This window comes from Botryllus schlosseri, chromosome 9 (assembly GCF_051294905.1).
Source record: "Botryllus schlosseri isolate E-star chromosome 9, Bs_hap1, whole genome shotgun sequence".
NCBI lineage: Eukaryota > Metazoa > Chordata > Ascidiacea > Stolidobranchia > Styelidae > Botryllus > Botryllus schlosseri.
Genome location: NC_137244.1, coordinates 18,932,401 through 18,950,099, shown reverse-complemented (window position 1 = coordinate 18,950,099; position 17,699 = coordinate 18,932,401). Strand labels below are relative to the sequence as shown.

The window sequence follows — 17,699 nt, the reverse complement described above, 5'->3', positions numbered from 1 at the left end:
TTCTATAGACTGGCTCTCCTAAACTCTCTCACGCTGGGCACTAAAGTGTCAGGGTATCACGGACTATTCATGCCTTTCAGACGAAGCCTCGAGGTCAGAGAGGTGGAAACACAGTTGCGCTCGACTATAGGCAATGTTTCTCTTCCACACTGAGACGTTTACACGTTGTTTGTAGGGCTGGGCACAATGATTCGAGTACTCGAATCTGAATCGAGTATTCATTTCAATGATTCGAGTAGAGTAGTTAAAGACGATTTTTTCGAGTACTGAAATTACACGCTCCTCGCAACTGAAAGGTAATTTAAAAACGAGAATTATAGTTTTGAAAAAAAAATTCACTGAGAAGCCATGAAACCTTGATTGGCCGTGTCGAGGCATACGAAACATAGTACAAAGCTACAAACGTTACTGGAAATGACACATTTCCAAAGTCATGATCATCCCACAACATTTTCAAGAAGTGCAATGAAATCGGTATGGTCGAACTAATACCGAAGTATCTTTAATGTGAGGGATAACAGGATATCAGACATTATGTTCTTTGTGGTGGCATAAAAGGTACATATTTGAACTTTCACATAGTACATTATGTTGTGACGTCATAATCAGTGCTACTCGAATACTCGACTTGACTCAAAGCGCGTAATACGTGATTCAGAATCGAATCACTTAGGTACTCGATTTTGCCCAGAGCAAGTTATTTGTGATCTCACGCACAACATCTACGCACAAAAACGACCGAGCTCCTATTTTACTGCCGTTTGTAGACTGCCGATCCTGAATAAGTAAATAACATCCAGTTATTGATATACAACCGCTAGGCCTGCGTTATTTGATTGTTGACTGCTCTTCCATAGTACGTTGACACAAGGAATCCTTGTCGCATGATCGAATGTTTCCTTGGTGACGACGATTTATGTTTGGCCTCCTTAGTGATGGATTTGGGCGAATTATTTGCTGCAACAATGGCTGTGAGGTGTGAGCTTCGACACGTCTTTCGTAGAGAACTTCGTGAAATGAAGCACCCTGTAGTCGTCAATTCCGTGTGATTAAGCTACAGGCCAAGCACGTATCAGTTAGGACCCTTGCCGGAGTTCAGATAAGGTTGTTACTGAGCAATACGCACTTAAAATGTGCCAGGAACCACGTGGAGAACCCTATATATTTCTAATGTTATAACCTATGCATTATCGTTGTTTTGGTTTCAGTTACGAACTTGAATGTTTAATATTCGTTAGCAATGGGAGAATCTGGTGGTGCATATTTATGTGGCAAAGATGGCTGGCTGAGAATGGCAATCATTGTCTTCGGAATAATAGCATTCGCTCTTGTAGCTGCATCAGGTTACGGGGGCGCGTTTGCTTGGCCATTTGCTGCTTATCTCATGTCGTGGTTGATATCGTTCATGTCATTTTTCTTCATATTGACGACACTATCAACAAAAATGGAGTGCGGAGTGTCATTCGACGTAAGTATAGCCTACATATATTCGCCAGGAAATCTCGACTGTTATTCAATTGGGAAATAGAACCTTCGCCACTGAAAATTGCATTACGTAAGAGGCCATGAGCGAAAGGCTCCATCGCCACCGCAAATTTGACTTCGCCATTGCGAGCTCGTAAGCAATTGATCCATGGCGTCGAGTAATCACCCCTGACGCCGCCTGCAACGGCGTTATATAAATGCGCCAATGATCTTGATTTTACTCAGAAGATTGGTAACCTGTGATAGACCGTATATATTAGTTTTGACATTCTCCTTTAGCTTACTTGTTCATTACGTCGCGTGTACTGTGTGTCCTGAGCGGATGAAAATATCAGATCCGCTTACTTGATAAAATAGCCGAAAAGATAGCGTAATGGTAAAGCGTCCGGCTTCTTGATAGGTAGGTCGTGGGTTCGATCCCCGGCTGGGTCAGACCAAAGACCTGATTGGTAACACTGGATCCATGACTTCCCCGCTCGGCGCTCATGCCAGTGGCGGCTCGTCCTATAGGGCAACTGGGGCATTGCCCCACCTAAAATTCTGTCCAATAACAATTCTTTACCATTTATAGACGCCCACCAATCTACATATACCGAAATCACAGCGAAAATGGTATTCTTTTTGTCCTTTCGCTTGTAAATGCCCATATATAGCGAAGTCTCTGCGAAAATCGAATTCTCTTCTGTGTTTTCGCTTTGCGAATGCCTAGCCGGGGTATGCCCCAGTCAGACATGGGGTGATTACTTCATGAATGTAATCGATTGCGATTACGATTACTTCTGAATCACGCGATTACGATTACGATTACGATTATACAGCAAAATCAGGAAGTAGTCGATTACGATTACGATTACATTGGAAAAGTAATCACGATTACTCACGATTACATTTATTTTGCTTCTTAGAACTAATCTTACAAGATATATTGAAGACAATGTAAGGATTGCGTCGGAAATGCCTAATGAGATAACAACAACATCCGCAATAAATGATGCGCTATTTGCTTGTTACGTCATAATGTACCCATTGCCCAACTTAATAAGGGACAATTTATCGCATCCAACGATTTGCATTCTTGCCAGGTCCGTAACTGCCGCACCCCAAACTCCCCAATAGGGTGGTGAGAGCGCTCGAAGGGGACTCAAAAGTATTTGGTAAAACCAACATAAATTATAGAGTATTTTCGTGAGATCTGATTATCTTGAACATTGTTTTCGGGCTTCGCGATTTAAATGTCTCTTGATAGCTTGATTTTGAAATGCATACCTCTCACCCTCATGGAAAAGTATGCATAATTTACAGGAATAAGCATTTCGGTGCCGGTCATTACCGAGCCACGACATACCAAAAGACAAATGCTGTTTCGGCCAACATGCGACTCCAAGAAGTGTATTACTAAAGAAAGACCTTGGCCAAAACTTTGAGCATTTGTCCACTGTCAATAAGCCGCGCTGGGTGTGCGTGACGAATAATCCTATCCTTAAAATCTGAGCCCACAATACAAATGCCACCCGGACAGTGGAATAAATACAGGACAATTATTTGTGCGCGCGTCTCACGAAAGTTTTTCTTTTCGTCATCTACGTTTGGGCGACTACAATATCTTTTGATGTTATATATAGCAGATCGGAGGTCGCGAATAAATAACATACAATAAAGTAATTATAACAACATACCAGATGATATAATTATGAATTACGTACCCTCAGCTCCACTGAGAGGCTTAAAATTTAATAGTAATATAATGCAATTACTAATATTATTGACAATAATTCAGTCTTCAACTTGACCACCTTATTGGGGCCCAAGACCAACGTTCGGCGGGCGGGACGAATTGCTGTTTTGGTCCTTATTCTAGCTACAACTCACGCTATCATGGCATATAAGCGGATGGCTATGGCAGCAGGTAAAGAATTGCGAAATAACGATTTGCGCCCGATTAAGGTATAGAGTTATATGAGAATAAGATAAAGTGACCACAAAATACTGCCTTCTACATAATACAGATACTGCACGCTGCCGGTACGAGAGACGGCAAAGAACGGTTCGGTTATGATATACATCAGCAGCTGTTGATTTTTAATGCTTCGTTGTGGAAATTGTAATGTTTTATTTGGCGAGTACAAAATTTCAAATCTTTGCTCGGTGTAGGGGAGATGTGGTACCGATGGATCAAAAATTGCAAACTTATCTCTGGGCCTCTGATCTTAAGCCGAGAATAGCAGATCTTTTGCTGTCTCAACACTTCGACACAAGCTCTACCTATCGCGGACATTTACATGAATATCCGCCTTTTCAAAAAATATTTATAAACGTTTAAAATTTGTTGCTCGAGCGTGTCATCGGTCCCCAGCCGGTGCATCCAAAGGCACACGACCATGGGACCTATGAGACACGCTCAAAAACTCAAATTTGTTAACTTGTTTTGTTGTGCACTATAAGCTAAGCTACAGCAAGCCAATGAAGAATGTTTCGTCGCGACCTTCAAGAATAAAATAGATATTATCAACTCTAATGTTGGCATAAAATCATGTTTTGATCTACGCCTAAACTTAAAAAAATTAATGCCACATACATATTACCCGTAAATCGACATTTTGACTTTCAAATACCCCGTAATAGCGATAAAACACCACATGTACCTATGATTTACAACCTATATATATATGTAGGCGAGTTTCTGCTGTTAAGTGATTAGTTGTTCCATCTATTTTGCTTGATTTGGCTATGATACCATAGGTCCCCCACCCCATAAATATTGTAATTGACTTGAAAATAGTCCACTCGAGGATGGTATTGATTCAAAAAATATGTGCCATTATATAATCTGATACAAGCCCTATACTTCACATTAAAAATTATGGCGTGTTTGTTAGTCTGAAAGGAGATATAGAAAAATGCAAATGTCGATCCAAATTTACTTTACACCCCCTACATTCTACAACGTAAATCATTCGTCACAGACCCCATAACTCACGCAGGTCTATTTTTTTGCATGTGAGGAAAGATTCTGTCAGCATGTAATTGTAGACAAATTCACGGAGTGTAATCATGGAATTATCATGGATAATTTTTCAAGTATTTTCGGTTCCAGTGATCCATCGGTACCACATCTCCCCTACGTACATACTAGGGATGGCGTGAACCTCTGAATGGTCCAGGTTCGTGTGAACGTGAACCTTTTTGAAAGGTTCTGTGTGAACACTAACGTGAACCTCATGACGTCACGTGACGTCGTATTTCTAATTCCAACCCTACATTTTAGTGAAGATATAGCCTATATTAATGTACACGATACCTACAGCGATTACTCTGGCAACATAATGCCACTATACTAAAGAACGAATTGACGTTTTAAACGTCGGCAAATGTTTCAACTGGGGCAATCAAATGGTATAATAATCCCATAAAATCAATATCTGCCGTCGCTTTGCCAACGATTTCGACGAGGACTTGCAAGGGAATATAAGCTTACTCCTTAACTGCCCAGGCCAGCCCGACAATGTGTCGACGTCTGAGTATTGTGACGTTAATATTGAGCAGAGTGTAAAACGGGTTTCTATACTTGCTACCGGTATTACCCCATTAACAAATTATACAGCAGTAGCCAACACCCCAATCCCACGGATTTTGTTTTTATGATACAATAAACATATGAAGTCAAGATTGACCACGTACACCTGCTAGATTTTTTACATTAGACAACGATAGCAATTCCTTTGTTTGGTCGAATAAGCAAAATTCTCTTGCTATAATGTATTGCATCTCGCTATTGATGTTGTGTCAATGCTAGTCAAACTCGCAGCAGAGAGTCACTAAATATTCACAAACGGAATGCTGGTTATTTCGAGCAAAATTGTTGAGATTCTCAAGGTGCATGCTCGTTTAGTGTTGATTTGTTTTTTATGCTGCCAGCGCCATGCATTGAGTGGCCAGCAGTTAAAATGCAATAAATTTCAACCAAAGCTGTTATAATGAAGTAAAAACTGTAATATGTGAAAAAAGGTTTACAGCTCAGGTTCGTTTGTGAACGTGAACCTCTAAATTTCTGAGGTTCAACACACACAGAACGCGAACCTGAACCTCACGTTCACACCATCCTTGGTACGTTGTACGTACTGCATAGGCCTGCTGCTCGCCAAACACCAACAGACAAATTGCGTTTAACTATAAGCATAACCTTTAACCAAACATCAATATATAAGTTACCATTTGCAACTAGGCAGAATGGTGATTATTATCCTGCTGCGAGGAGTGTTGCGATAACCTGATACATCGCATGGCAGGTGTTCTTACAATCACACTACAATGTACGTTGAATATCTATTTACATACAATGTGTGGATACTTCTTACGCAATCATGAGCGAAGCTAATACTTCTGACGTAATAATGAGCAGTGGTGTTTCTAAATCAGACGTTTGTGCTATCATTGACCTGGTATAATGTCTTTTCCTTGTTCGCGAATGTTGCGTTTATGTCATAGTTCTTGTACAAATAAAAAGTAATCGCTCTTTCACAAAGAAATCGATTAGATATGGGAAGTAGTCGATTACGATTACTTCGTAATTTTTTCGAATGTAATCGATTGCGATTACGATTACTTGAAAATGCTGTAATCGTCGTAATCGATTACGATTACTAATCGCGATTACCCCATGTCTGGCTTCGGTAGCGCTCATAACAAGCTTTCACTGTCTATTCTCTCAAAGCCGCGCACAATAAAGAAACGGTGATTTACTCTCTCCTATTCATAATATTACCGAGCAACCGGGGCACAATAGCTCTGTGCCCCTAATGTGTGATGTAACAATCGTATCTATATCCGAACTCGGTTACCGTCATATGCGGTTAGTCGACCTTTGCTGGTGTTTTATACCATGAAAACTCTTGAAACTTGGTATGTCATGTCGTGATGGTGGTATTTAACACTGCCCCAAGTTTCAGGGTTTCTACTCAAAGTTTAGGGTAGTAATTCCGTTTCCGAAGTTGAGTGTGCGCCGATCCGTCATGTATCGCAAACAGATTTTACTCAAAAGCCGGTATTGGTATCCATTGATTTTGACGATGTTCAATACTGAGATCGGTTATGACATTTGGCACGCCAGACACGGTAAGTCTTAATGTTAGTATAGAACTATAGAAATTAAATATGGAATGGCAACGACCGATTTTGCAGCTTCGTTCCGCTTCGCTGGGGCTGGAGTGGAGAATTGCTTTGCGTAAGCGACTGTAGGATTTCTGGCAATCCAAAAGCTATCTTCCCGAGTGCAGAAATTACTGAATCTGGTCTTGATCGAAAGCTACTGTTGCACCGATCCCAAAAAATATAAATTAAAATATGATCAGGCACTGATCCACCTAGAATCAATCCGCCCTCCAAGTCTGAAATATCGGCATTGTTCATAACAATCGGGTAACCGCAACACAATGGCCATAACAATGACCCGTTGCGACTCTCCGATTGTTCAAACAATGCCGATATTTCAGACTTGGAGGACGGATTCCAGGTGGATCAGTGCCTGATCATATTTTAATTTATATTTTTTGGAATCGGTGCCACAGTAGCTTTCGATCAAGAACAGATTCAATAATTTCTGATCTCGGGAAGATAGCTTTTGGATTGCCAGAAATCCTACAGTCGCTTACGCAAAACAATTCTCCACTCCAGCCTCAGCGAAGCGGAATGAAGCTGCAAAATCGGTCGTTGCCGTTCCATGTTTAATTTCTATAATAGAACGCTGTACCAAGTTTTTGATTCCTCACTGAACTGTGTTAGTGGTAATTTCGTTTCCTAATTCGAGTGAGAGCTGACTGATCATTTATCGCTAACAGATTATACGCAAAGCCGGTATTGGTCTCTATTGATTTTAACGATGGTCCTGACCTAGATCCGTCATAAGCTTTTGCACGGTATGTCTTGATTTTAGTATCGAACGCTGTGCCAATTCTCAAGGTTGACACTCAATGATTAGGGCAGTAATTTCGTTTTCAAGGTCGAGTACGGTACAGATGTGCTCCGATCTGACACTTTAGCCTACAACGCATCGCGGATTTCACGCAAAAGCCTGTGTATCTGCGGTAACGTTAACTGAGATGATGATATCATTCTCAGTTTGCATTCAAATATTTACTTTGATATTATATTCTCCAATGTCAATTTCACCGTGAAATTGTGGCCTTCAAGCCATTTGCTTACAACCCCCTGTCAAGCGCGATAGCTATTTCGTTTTCGATGGCGGCTAACAGCTGATCACTTGATCAGCCTATTCCTCAGTAAATTTTACGCAAAATTCGGTGTTGGTCTGTTCGCATTAATTTTGACAGTGTAACATACCGAAAAGGGCCATGAGGCCACTTCTCGATGATGTCATGTAACAGTGTACCAAGTTTACGGCTTTCATCCACGTATTTATTCGGTAATATATTTTCCAAAGGCGATTTCGCAGCAGACCTATAGACAGTAATAAAGCCGTATGTATCGTGCTACAGTCTCCAGTTTCAAGGCCAAAATCTCCTATGCTGTACCGAGACCGAATTTCCGAGGCTGCTATAGTTCTTCAGAATGATGTTTTGGATTCAATATGACAGGCCCAATCTATGAGATAACAGTTGCGTATCTGTCCGAACTCGTTGACCTTTCCAATTAGGCTTACGCTATCTCTCGAGGAATAGTCATTTCCATTTCAGCAGATAATTAGTCAGGTCTGGTGCGAACATGAACCGTGTTGAATCTTTGTTCCGTACGCCGTTTCCGCAGTTACCACACTTCAAGTCACCACTCACCGGCGGACCTCTTGCGTGGCACATACGTTAAGATTAAAATCACTGTTGCCGGGAAATTCATGTTACCGTACCATCATTAAGTTACTTCTTTACGTTGGAAAACCCCATTGTGACGTCATCTTGATAAAAGTCGCTTGCAGCCCGTGCCCCACCACCCGATATTGTCACGAGCCGCCACTGGCTCATGCAATACTGGGATAGCATGGAGGGGGGGTGCAAGACTTAAAAAGTCGTACAAGGCTATCTCTGCACCTTCCTTGTATATATGCACATCATGCGTTCATGGTATACATATGCACAAATCGTGTGTAGTGTATGTATTTGTATATGCCGCAAAAACATCAAGGACAAAAATAAACTGCATCCTTTCCTTATTCCTATTAAGGAATTACCATGAATTTATACTCTGCACTGAACTGCATACTTCAATAGTCTCAACCCTTACGAGTCGCAGCTGCGGATTTAGTCCACTTAAGCGATATCCTCAAGAAAGGAGCTGGGCCGATCCTAGATTTTGTTACATTGCAATGTTATTGCCAGGTTATACGGTATTAACGCGCTACTTCGAAATTAGCTTTTGGGTTTTCGGGTTACTCCTAGTAAATCTTCATTCTGAGCCTGCTAATGAATGGTACACTATCTGTAAATAGTTATATGCTATATTAGTGACTTAAATTTGGTCTGGTCGGAAAATTCAATGTTGATTCCTTTTCAGACCGTCGACGCGTGTCTCTCCATTCTTCTTTTCACATTCTGTTGGTTTGGCAGTATAGTTTTGGCAATTTATACTAGCTGCCATGACAATCGGAACGGCTGCTCGGGTAACGATGGGGAACGAATAGCTGCTATCATATTCGGATTCATTGCTGCGCTTCTGTATGCTGTCGAAATATATTTCCACCAAGGAGATGCGCCCGCTCCCACAAGTAAGACGCGCGCTATAGTGAGACAGCATGTTTAATAACGACAAGGATAAATCGAAGCTACATGGTTGCTCTAACTACAAATGCACCTGGTATATATTGTGCAAAAATACCGCAACAGCCAGGAGCAAAAGAAATTTTCTACATTCCGAAATATTGCATTCGGGCCTCATTAATTTCAATTCGCGACTCGCCTATGAGTCTCGACGCGAAGCGTAGCATTTTAATGTGCTCATACTCCCGACTCCTATAAAATAAAATTGAAAGCATGACTCCGGGTCCCTAGATATACAAAATTTGTGATGAGATCATCATATGATGATCACACGAGGTTTCGGCACGGAGATTCCCATTAATATGAATCGAACCCCGACTCATTCAATTCGACAATACCTACTCCGAATTCCACTCACAGGTCACCGAGGCTGCTAAATGTCTTGGATATAATTACTCGGCCCTAGGGAAAAAAGATGAATGAAATTATCTCCAAATGCATTTAAATCAGTGATTCTTAACCTTTACAAACCTAGGGCACGCTTACGCTAATCTGTCATCCTTTGCGGAACCCAAAAAGGCCAAAATGTTCGCTGAATCATAAAAATAAAATCTACCACACCATATAATTTCACATCAAATACATTACTATAGTTTACTGGTGTACAAAATCAACTGTGCATCAACACAGTGTTATAAGTGCAATTAAAATATAATTTTACACAAAACGAAAACATAATAATGAATAATGAATATATATATATTGCAAATCGCTCTGACTTCTGCTGATGCCTTTCAGATATCAGTTCAGAAATGCGATACTTCACTTTGGAAAGTGTCATCGTACCGTTCGGTCGAAACGCAACAGCGTGATACCAATTGCTTAGTTTCAAATGACATTGTATGTATTGGGGATAAGATTGACATTTCAGAAGGACACGGGGTATCGACTTCGAACGCCCACCTCCCAAGTGGCGAGATAGCATAGTGGTATAATCCACAGCTACAACACCAATGGGTTGTGGGTTCCAGTCCGACCGAGGTCGACTTCGTAATTCCTACCTAAGTGTTAGAGGTTTATCTAGGCTCCTATACTCGCCATCTCATCCGCGTAAGCGGTGTCTTACAAAAGCCTGGGAGTGGACCGTGCTACACGTCGGCTGAATCAAAAATAAGGTGTAAATGACCAATGACCATAGTAGTCGACAAACACCATGAATACCATAAACAACAACAACAACGCGCACCTCCCCTACGTACGCTACTGTACAGTGTACACGAAGTACCACCACAACAGTCACAAATCCACTATTGATCGGTCCTATCATTACCTACCGGAATCAATGACGGCTAAGACGGGCGTATTACCGCAAATCATACGTATATGAGTTGAGCGTGTGTCTTGACCTCCAGGGAACCAATGAGGCTACAGCCAGAGATGAGCGGATTTGAAATTTCGATGTCCTAATCCAATCCAAATCCGAATCTTCAAATCCAAATCCTAATCCATAACTTCATCATCATCATCATTGGTTTATTAGCAATTTTATCAGTTCAATACACCACAAAAAATGCGATACAATGAAAAGAAAGGAAGGTGTCGAAGCGACTAGGAGTTGTCTGTGGAATCGGACACCCACCTTGGCCTAGGGCCTAGGCGATGTAAAGAGGAGGCATGCACACTGAATGAAAGTAAAGAAGATAGTATAGAAAAAGGAAGCGACAAGAAATAGGGCGGCATGTCATGGGAAGCGAGATCGATAGGTCAGTCGTGGTTCGGTAATCTTGAGGATGGACTGTATTTATTTAGTAGTAATTGCTTGTATTTCGACTTGAATGTGGACATGCCCATGCTCATCTCTGGAGGTGCGTGTTCTATACTGTGCACGTGCTTGTGGAAGGGGTACGCGAAATAGGACTATATCACTCTGTCTTAGTCCTTAGACTAGATTTCTATAGAATTATTTGTCAGGTTTAATACCCCGCGACAATTTATGTGAATCTAGATGTGATATATATATATATAATATATAATGCGTGATCGTCTCCCTTTTCACTGCAGAATACGTAATAACGAAGAATGGCATCATCAAAAGCATCGTCATCACTCTCGGTTGCATCGCTTTCACTGCTCTTGTCGCCGGAGGCTATGAGTGCACCGCAAGAGGCGATCAACCTTGCGATTCCGGACGTGCGTACGCCCTTGCAGCTTACGTTATAAGTTGGAGCGTGTCCGTTATACTGATGATTATTTACTTCACTGGTTTGAATGAGAAGATCGGTGACAAGATGGCAAACGTTGACTTTGTGTGGTCTGTTTTCGCCTGCTTATTGTGTTTAACTGGGTCGATAGTGCTTTCGTGCTACTTGGAGGGAAACACTTCGCCTTACAGGGGATCCCGTCGTCTTGCATCTGCAATATTTGGATTCTTCACAACCATAGCTTACATAGTTGAGGCCGTCATGCTGAAAGGCAATATTAAGGGTGAAATCTTCCCCAGTAAATAGTATCTGATAACTGTGTTGATATTTTTGGGTTTTTACGAATTTGATCACTGTATTTTTGTATGTTTTTGTTCCAAAAATGGAGAAAAATTTCGGTACTGTGCTTCGTCGCAAAGCTTTTGAGTTTCGCTTTTGTATGAATAATGTATTGACTCAAATAAAGTGATGTAATTCAATACATCTCCTTGTGAGCGTCTCATCTACAATGTAGATTCTACATTGGTGTCGTGCTGGGATATGATGTCGAAGGGCTGTGATAGAAATATTCCAATTGAATGCAATACGCGTATCTCCGCCGTGAATGGAAATGTTGACTCGTTTACCACCGACTCGAGATTCCCTTCCTGAAGCGTGTTGAAGGTTTATCTAGGCTCCTTCGCGCCATCTCATTCAAACTAGGGGTTCCTAAACTTTTTAGACTACGACCCAAATATGAGTAGCACTGGCATCTCGCGACCCGAGCCTCCCGCATTGAAATGAATGATTTTTTTCTGCTAGTATATGATACGTTTTACGGGCATGTATAAGAAATAGATAAGGTGTGGACAGCAGAGTTGGATCAATTACATTATTTCAGTTCAATTACAATTACTTTCATGCATGTTTCAATTACATTACAATTACAATTACTCCATGCTAAAAATATCAAATTACAATTACAATTACAATTACTCCTTGCATGCTTCAATTACATTACAATTACAATTACAATTGCTGCTGTTGAACATGTAATTGAATAATGATAAATTCAACCGTGCTCCTTGACAACCGTAGCGTCGTAATTAACAACAATTCAAGTATTCATGTTTCATTCATGATACGCAAATACCCGGTAATTAATAAAAGAAAAACGTTTTCGAACTATTCCAGTATGCAGTATGTCGTTAAAAAAAGTATTATAATCATGCACGGGTTGGATTTGCGTATATAGTATATAATTAAAGAAATAATATTATCTTTATCGAGGGACGTAGGAATTAGGATGAGGGGTGAAAACAAAACCGTGCTTTGTCAGATAAGACGTTATATAATATCCAGTGGTCTGGTTAGTTAGACAGACGAAGTAACGATGCAGCATCGTGATCTGAAATCGTATTGTAGATTGCCAACCCACGGATAGATGCGCAAGATGTGAGTAACGGATGAATGCACCGACAAACGTACTGCAGAGCTGGCTAAAAGCAGCAAACTTTGTAGTCCTAGAGCTGGCGATTCAGGCGTCCAAATTTGATGCATCTGGTCTTTATCGTAAGCTATTGATGCACTAATTCCGAAAATTAAAATTAAAATCTCGTCAGGGCAATGTAACTGCTCCAAAATAGCCGTTTAAGGCCGACTGTTCTGAAAAGTGAGAGCGCCGCAGCAGCATGACCACAACAATGACCAATTACTCCCAGCGATTGTTCAGAACAATCCCGATTCCCAGACTTTCACGACTATTTTGGGATGGTACCATTGCCTGGAAATATACTTTTATTGCGGAATCAGTGCGACACTAGCTTTCGATTAGGACCGTACATATCAAATTTCGACGCTTGGATCGTTAGCTGTGGGACTATCGATTCTGCTGCTTTTAGCCGGCTCAGCAGTTCGCTTCTCGGCGTATTCAATCGTGAGTCACGTGTTGCGAATCCATCCGTTGGTTAGTAATCTAATAATTGTATACAATGGCAGCCGAGGCCAGCATAGCGGTAAAAATAAAAAACTTCGCCCGCAAGGGCGCAGTCAAGGGCTTCCGCGAATGGATCCACCAAATTCCTTGTCGACATTTAAAGAGAATGCATTATAAGTCAATTATTTTATGTTGTGCTTGTCAGGTCTCAATAGCAATTTAATGTAATTGAAATTGTAATTGAGCGAAATTTTTGTCAAATTACAATTACAATTACAATTACACAAAATAAAAATGCTTCAATTACAATTACATTACAATTACATTGAAATATGTAATTCATTACATTCAATTACATTACAAATTACAATTGATCCAACTCTGGTGGACAGCCAGTGAACGCAACGCAGTTTTGTGGAACATGTGTGAATGGTGACGCACGTGATTGCAAATCGGGGTGCATTATTTTCGTCTATGCGGGTCGCGAGTGCATATTTGCACTCAACCTGGCCTGACCGACCAGCAACGTTCAGTATGTGCCAAGGTTTTATCGCTACCGCCGGCGCGGAAAGGGGATCTAATGATATCAAACCAATTTCTGCAATACAAAAGTACATGTGCATTTTCATGATGAAGCCTTATCGTCGTAACCAGTTTTCTGATTGTCTCGCTCATTGGTTATAGAATCCAGCACAGTGACCATGGGTGACATGTAAACTATCCAGGGATCGCGCAAGGCGCGAAGAAATTTTTTGTTGTTGGTGAAATGCAGCATATATTACACGCTCAATAAAATATCGCTAGGGTGCGGTCGCGAATTAAGTTTGTACCCTTCGCGACCCATACTTTAAGAACCCCTGACGTAAACGGTGTCTTAGTCTTACAAAAGCCTAGAACAAAAGTGTGCCGTGCTATATCAAGTCGGCATCTCTGAAATCATAATAGGCAACATCGGCATGAAGTAAAATTACTATAGATGTCGAAGCACCGTGAATACTAAACAATAACATCCCCCTGATAAAATGGAACTGTAATATTACTACTCAATATTTATAATCTCATCGTTCGTTTATTATTTTCATCATTTAAAAAAAGTATTGCCAGTTATACGTTACGAAATCCGAACATTGTTGTCGAGTCAGCAGACTCAGCCCCTAATTTTTTTCGACGCGATACCGAGTGCCGAAATTATAGTGCGAAGCCGCGTGCCACTCAGTGGTTGAGAATCGCTATATCCTTAACCCAAATCGAGTTGAGTAAAGTAACGATGCATTACATGCACTCTTCAGAGGCACAATCTATTCGATTCGACTGATGCTGTCATTCACACCAGACAAATGACTCTACCCCTAATTTACGATTAAGAGTCTGCTTGACTTGTATGGAGCAATGGTTTCCTTTCATATTCCTGCATTGAGTACTATTGGTTAGGCTTACCATATTTTGAAAAAATCTAAAAAGAGGACACTTTGCAACACCGGAGAAGAATTCTCACAAATCGGTGTCGGTTGACTAAAAAAAAAAGAAAAAAGGTCAACAAAGAGGACAAAAGGGCGTCCTCCGAGGACACTTTCAAAAAAGTCAAAATAGAGGACAAATCCTCTTAAAAGAGGACGTATGGTAACCCTACTATTGGTACAAAGTACAAAAATCAACGATGTTTGTGGCATCAAGCTAGCAAAACGTGTCTGAATTTCAGAAGCGTTGAAAAACGCCCTAAAATGATATTGTGTACAAAGCTCAACATATATATTTTCGTACCATACTATTGAACGCAATGGTGAAGACCAACAATTAATTACACGGCAGATAGGCCATAGGCTTGATGGTAGGCATCGTTTAGGAAATTTTGAAATAGTTAAGATAATTTTCAAGGAATGAAGAGCTTCAAATCCTAATCCTAATCCAAATCCTAATCCATAACTTTTGTATTTTCAAATCTGTGTCCAATCCAAATTTGATTCGAACTTGAAATTCAGAAAAAATGCTAATTTATTCAAGGAAGGAATAATTTTTTTTTTCTTTCACAACCAACAATCCAGTTGATTTAAGATAACTTACCATAGGGCTGCACCTCTCATGTTCATTGGCACCGAGAGTACCAGAGTGTAGTGTACCCCAAAGTCACTCAGAGTCAGAGGTGGTCAAAGTAGTCAATAAATCTACTCAAGTAGAAGTAGAAGTAGCGACGAAAAAATCTACTCTAGTAAGAGTAGAAGTACTTCGTAAATTAGCTACCTCAGACTAATTGAAGTAGAAGTAGATTTGACTGACTTTAAATCTACTCAAGTAAGTAAGGAGTTTTGAAAACAGTCTTAATTAGTTCGCATGGACTGTCAGAACCTGCGAATTGAGGTATGCGGAAGGTGCAGAGAGCGTGATTCGTATTGATGCATCCCATGAGGTATCATCGACAGAATAAGCGTTCTTTCGCATCATGGGATGCAAATTTTAGTACTGATATGAAAATGCGATACTAACCCTTTGTTTACTAGAAGACGCCGTTTTAGAGAATATCATGGCATGGCGCCCTTCCCCATATTATAAGGCGCCATGTTTAGGCGAAGAGCAATACGTAGAAGTTGTATAGGATACGGTTTCATCACTTTGCGCGATTAGTATACGTTAATAACAAATATTGTGGATCGTAAATGTTATATTTAGTGTAGCTTTATTTTCGGAAAATAGAGACATTACTACACTTGCTTTTATGCTTCAACATGTATGTTTTGCAGACAAAAGAACTGAAAGTAATTAGAACTCAAAGTATTATACTCGCATAGTCGCATCGCAATTGAAAGTGAAATACCAATACCACTTGTTAAAAGAGAAAAATATATTTCATGTCTTTTGTCCATGAAGCTGCTAAAACAGGTGTAACGTTCAAAAATGCTGGATTTTCCACATGACATTATAAGACGCGTAATGGGCTGCTAGATTACGATATGATAGGTGATTGCTACGAAACGGTAGTTTCAAACGTTATGGTGGCCGGTGGGCCATATTTACTGTGATGAAATATTTGATATTGGCGACAATGCGGTGTGAGCGGAACCAAGCAATCCGGCAGCTAAATTATATTCACTGATACTTTCGTGAAAACATAATTGTCTCTCCATAACTACTGTGCGCGAAGCGCTACAAAATTTCCGGGCTTTGCTTGAATTTTATGAATATTAAATGTTGGTACTCAGTGAAACCAGCCCCGAATTTCCTCAGGCTATCTTTCGTATTGGGGGATTAGACTACTTCTACTTGACAAACTGGAAATAGCAAAAAGTAAGTAAGTAGATCACAAAATATTACGAAGTAGAAGTAGAAGTAGAGAAAATCAGATCTACTTGAGTAAGTAGCAGAAGTAGAGGAAAACTACTTGAGTACTTCGAAAAAGTAGAAGTACTTCGTTACTGACCACCTCTGCTCATAGTTGAGTGACTTTGGTGTAGCCTACCATAAGTACATTAATAACTGATCTGAATATAAAGTTCGACGCCATTCGCCACATAACATATAAATCTTGCAGAAAATCGAGAAATCCAAGCAAAATCCTAATCCAATCCATATCCAACAAAATTTCACAAAACCGGTTTTTTCAAGGCCTAATCCTAATCCATACTTTCTCTGGAAATTGTCCATTTAGACAGCCCTGATACTACCCGAATCTTTGTTTCATATGTCAGCGAAGTAGGTTGCCTAATAATCATCCAAGATAGAAAGAAAAATATATACGGGATTATCTGGAATCACAACAAAAGCACATGGCATGTAAAACGAGTGTGGTAAACGCACTGCCAACACTATATAGATATCGTCTCCAAAATGACATAAAACAAAGGTATTACCCCATTAGAATAGATATCTTGGAATACAATTTTACATCGCTTCTATCTGACATTGGCAAACGTATGTTGGAGGATCCCGCTTGTGCGAAAAATTATCGAGACGGCAGATTTCGCGTCATCGGAAGGGGCCGCTCACACTTTCCTCTGTGTACCTTGGAGTCTACCTTTATCAAAATACATAGCCCAAGTTTTGTCTACAGAAGGATTTCGTATATCATTTTAAAATAGTACATTGAGCGCTCTCTTATTTGAGATTTCATTCCATGCTGGTGACGTCATATTTTGTGATACGATTGTTTGATATACAATGATCTTTCCAATTCTCTACTAGTTGCTGACGATTACCACTGACGAGTGTGAGCCAAAAATATTCGGGTTCATTTCAACATGAATATACTATTCAAATGGAATAATTATGTTTAATGATATTATTTTCCGTCATATGCTAGTCGCACAATGGATATCGACCGGGGTGGAGGAGTCTCATGCAGACGCACTTTGAGATGAACATAGACCTGAACGTTGTTCCGAATCCGAAAGTGTCAGTTTTCGT

At 40.4% G+C, this 17,699-nt stretch overlaps 1 protein-coding gene and 1 long non-coding RNA gene across 2 annotated transcripts in view; one reads left to right on the top strand and one right to left on the bottom strand.

Moving 5' to 3' along the window:
- LOC145446091 (uncharacterized) overlaps positions 1-17,699 on the bottom strand; it is a 171,287-nt gene that overhangs the window by 93,129 nt on the left and 60,459 nt on the right. The window lies entirely within an intron of this gene.
- On the top strand, positions 1,182-11,872 carry LOC145446083 (myeloid-associated differentiation marker-like protein 2). Its single transcript, XM_080324268.1, has 3 exons — positions 1,182-1,468; positions 8,986-9,196; positions 11,250-11,872. The coding sequence occupies exons 1-3, from the start codon at positions 1,241-1,243 to the stop codon at positions 11,693-11,695; spliced, it is 885 nt and encodes a 294-aa protein (XP_080180394.1). The 5' UTR covers positions 1,182-1,240; the 3' UTR covers positions 11,696-11,872.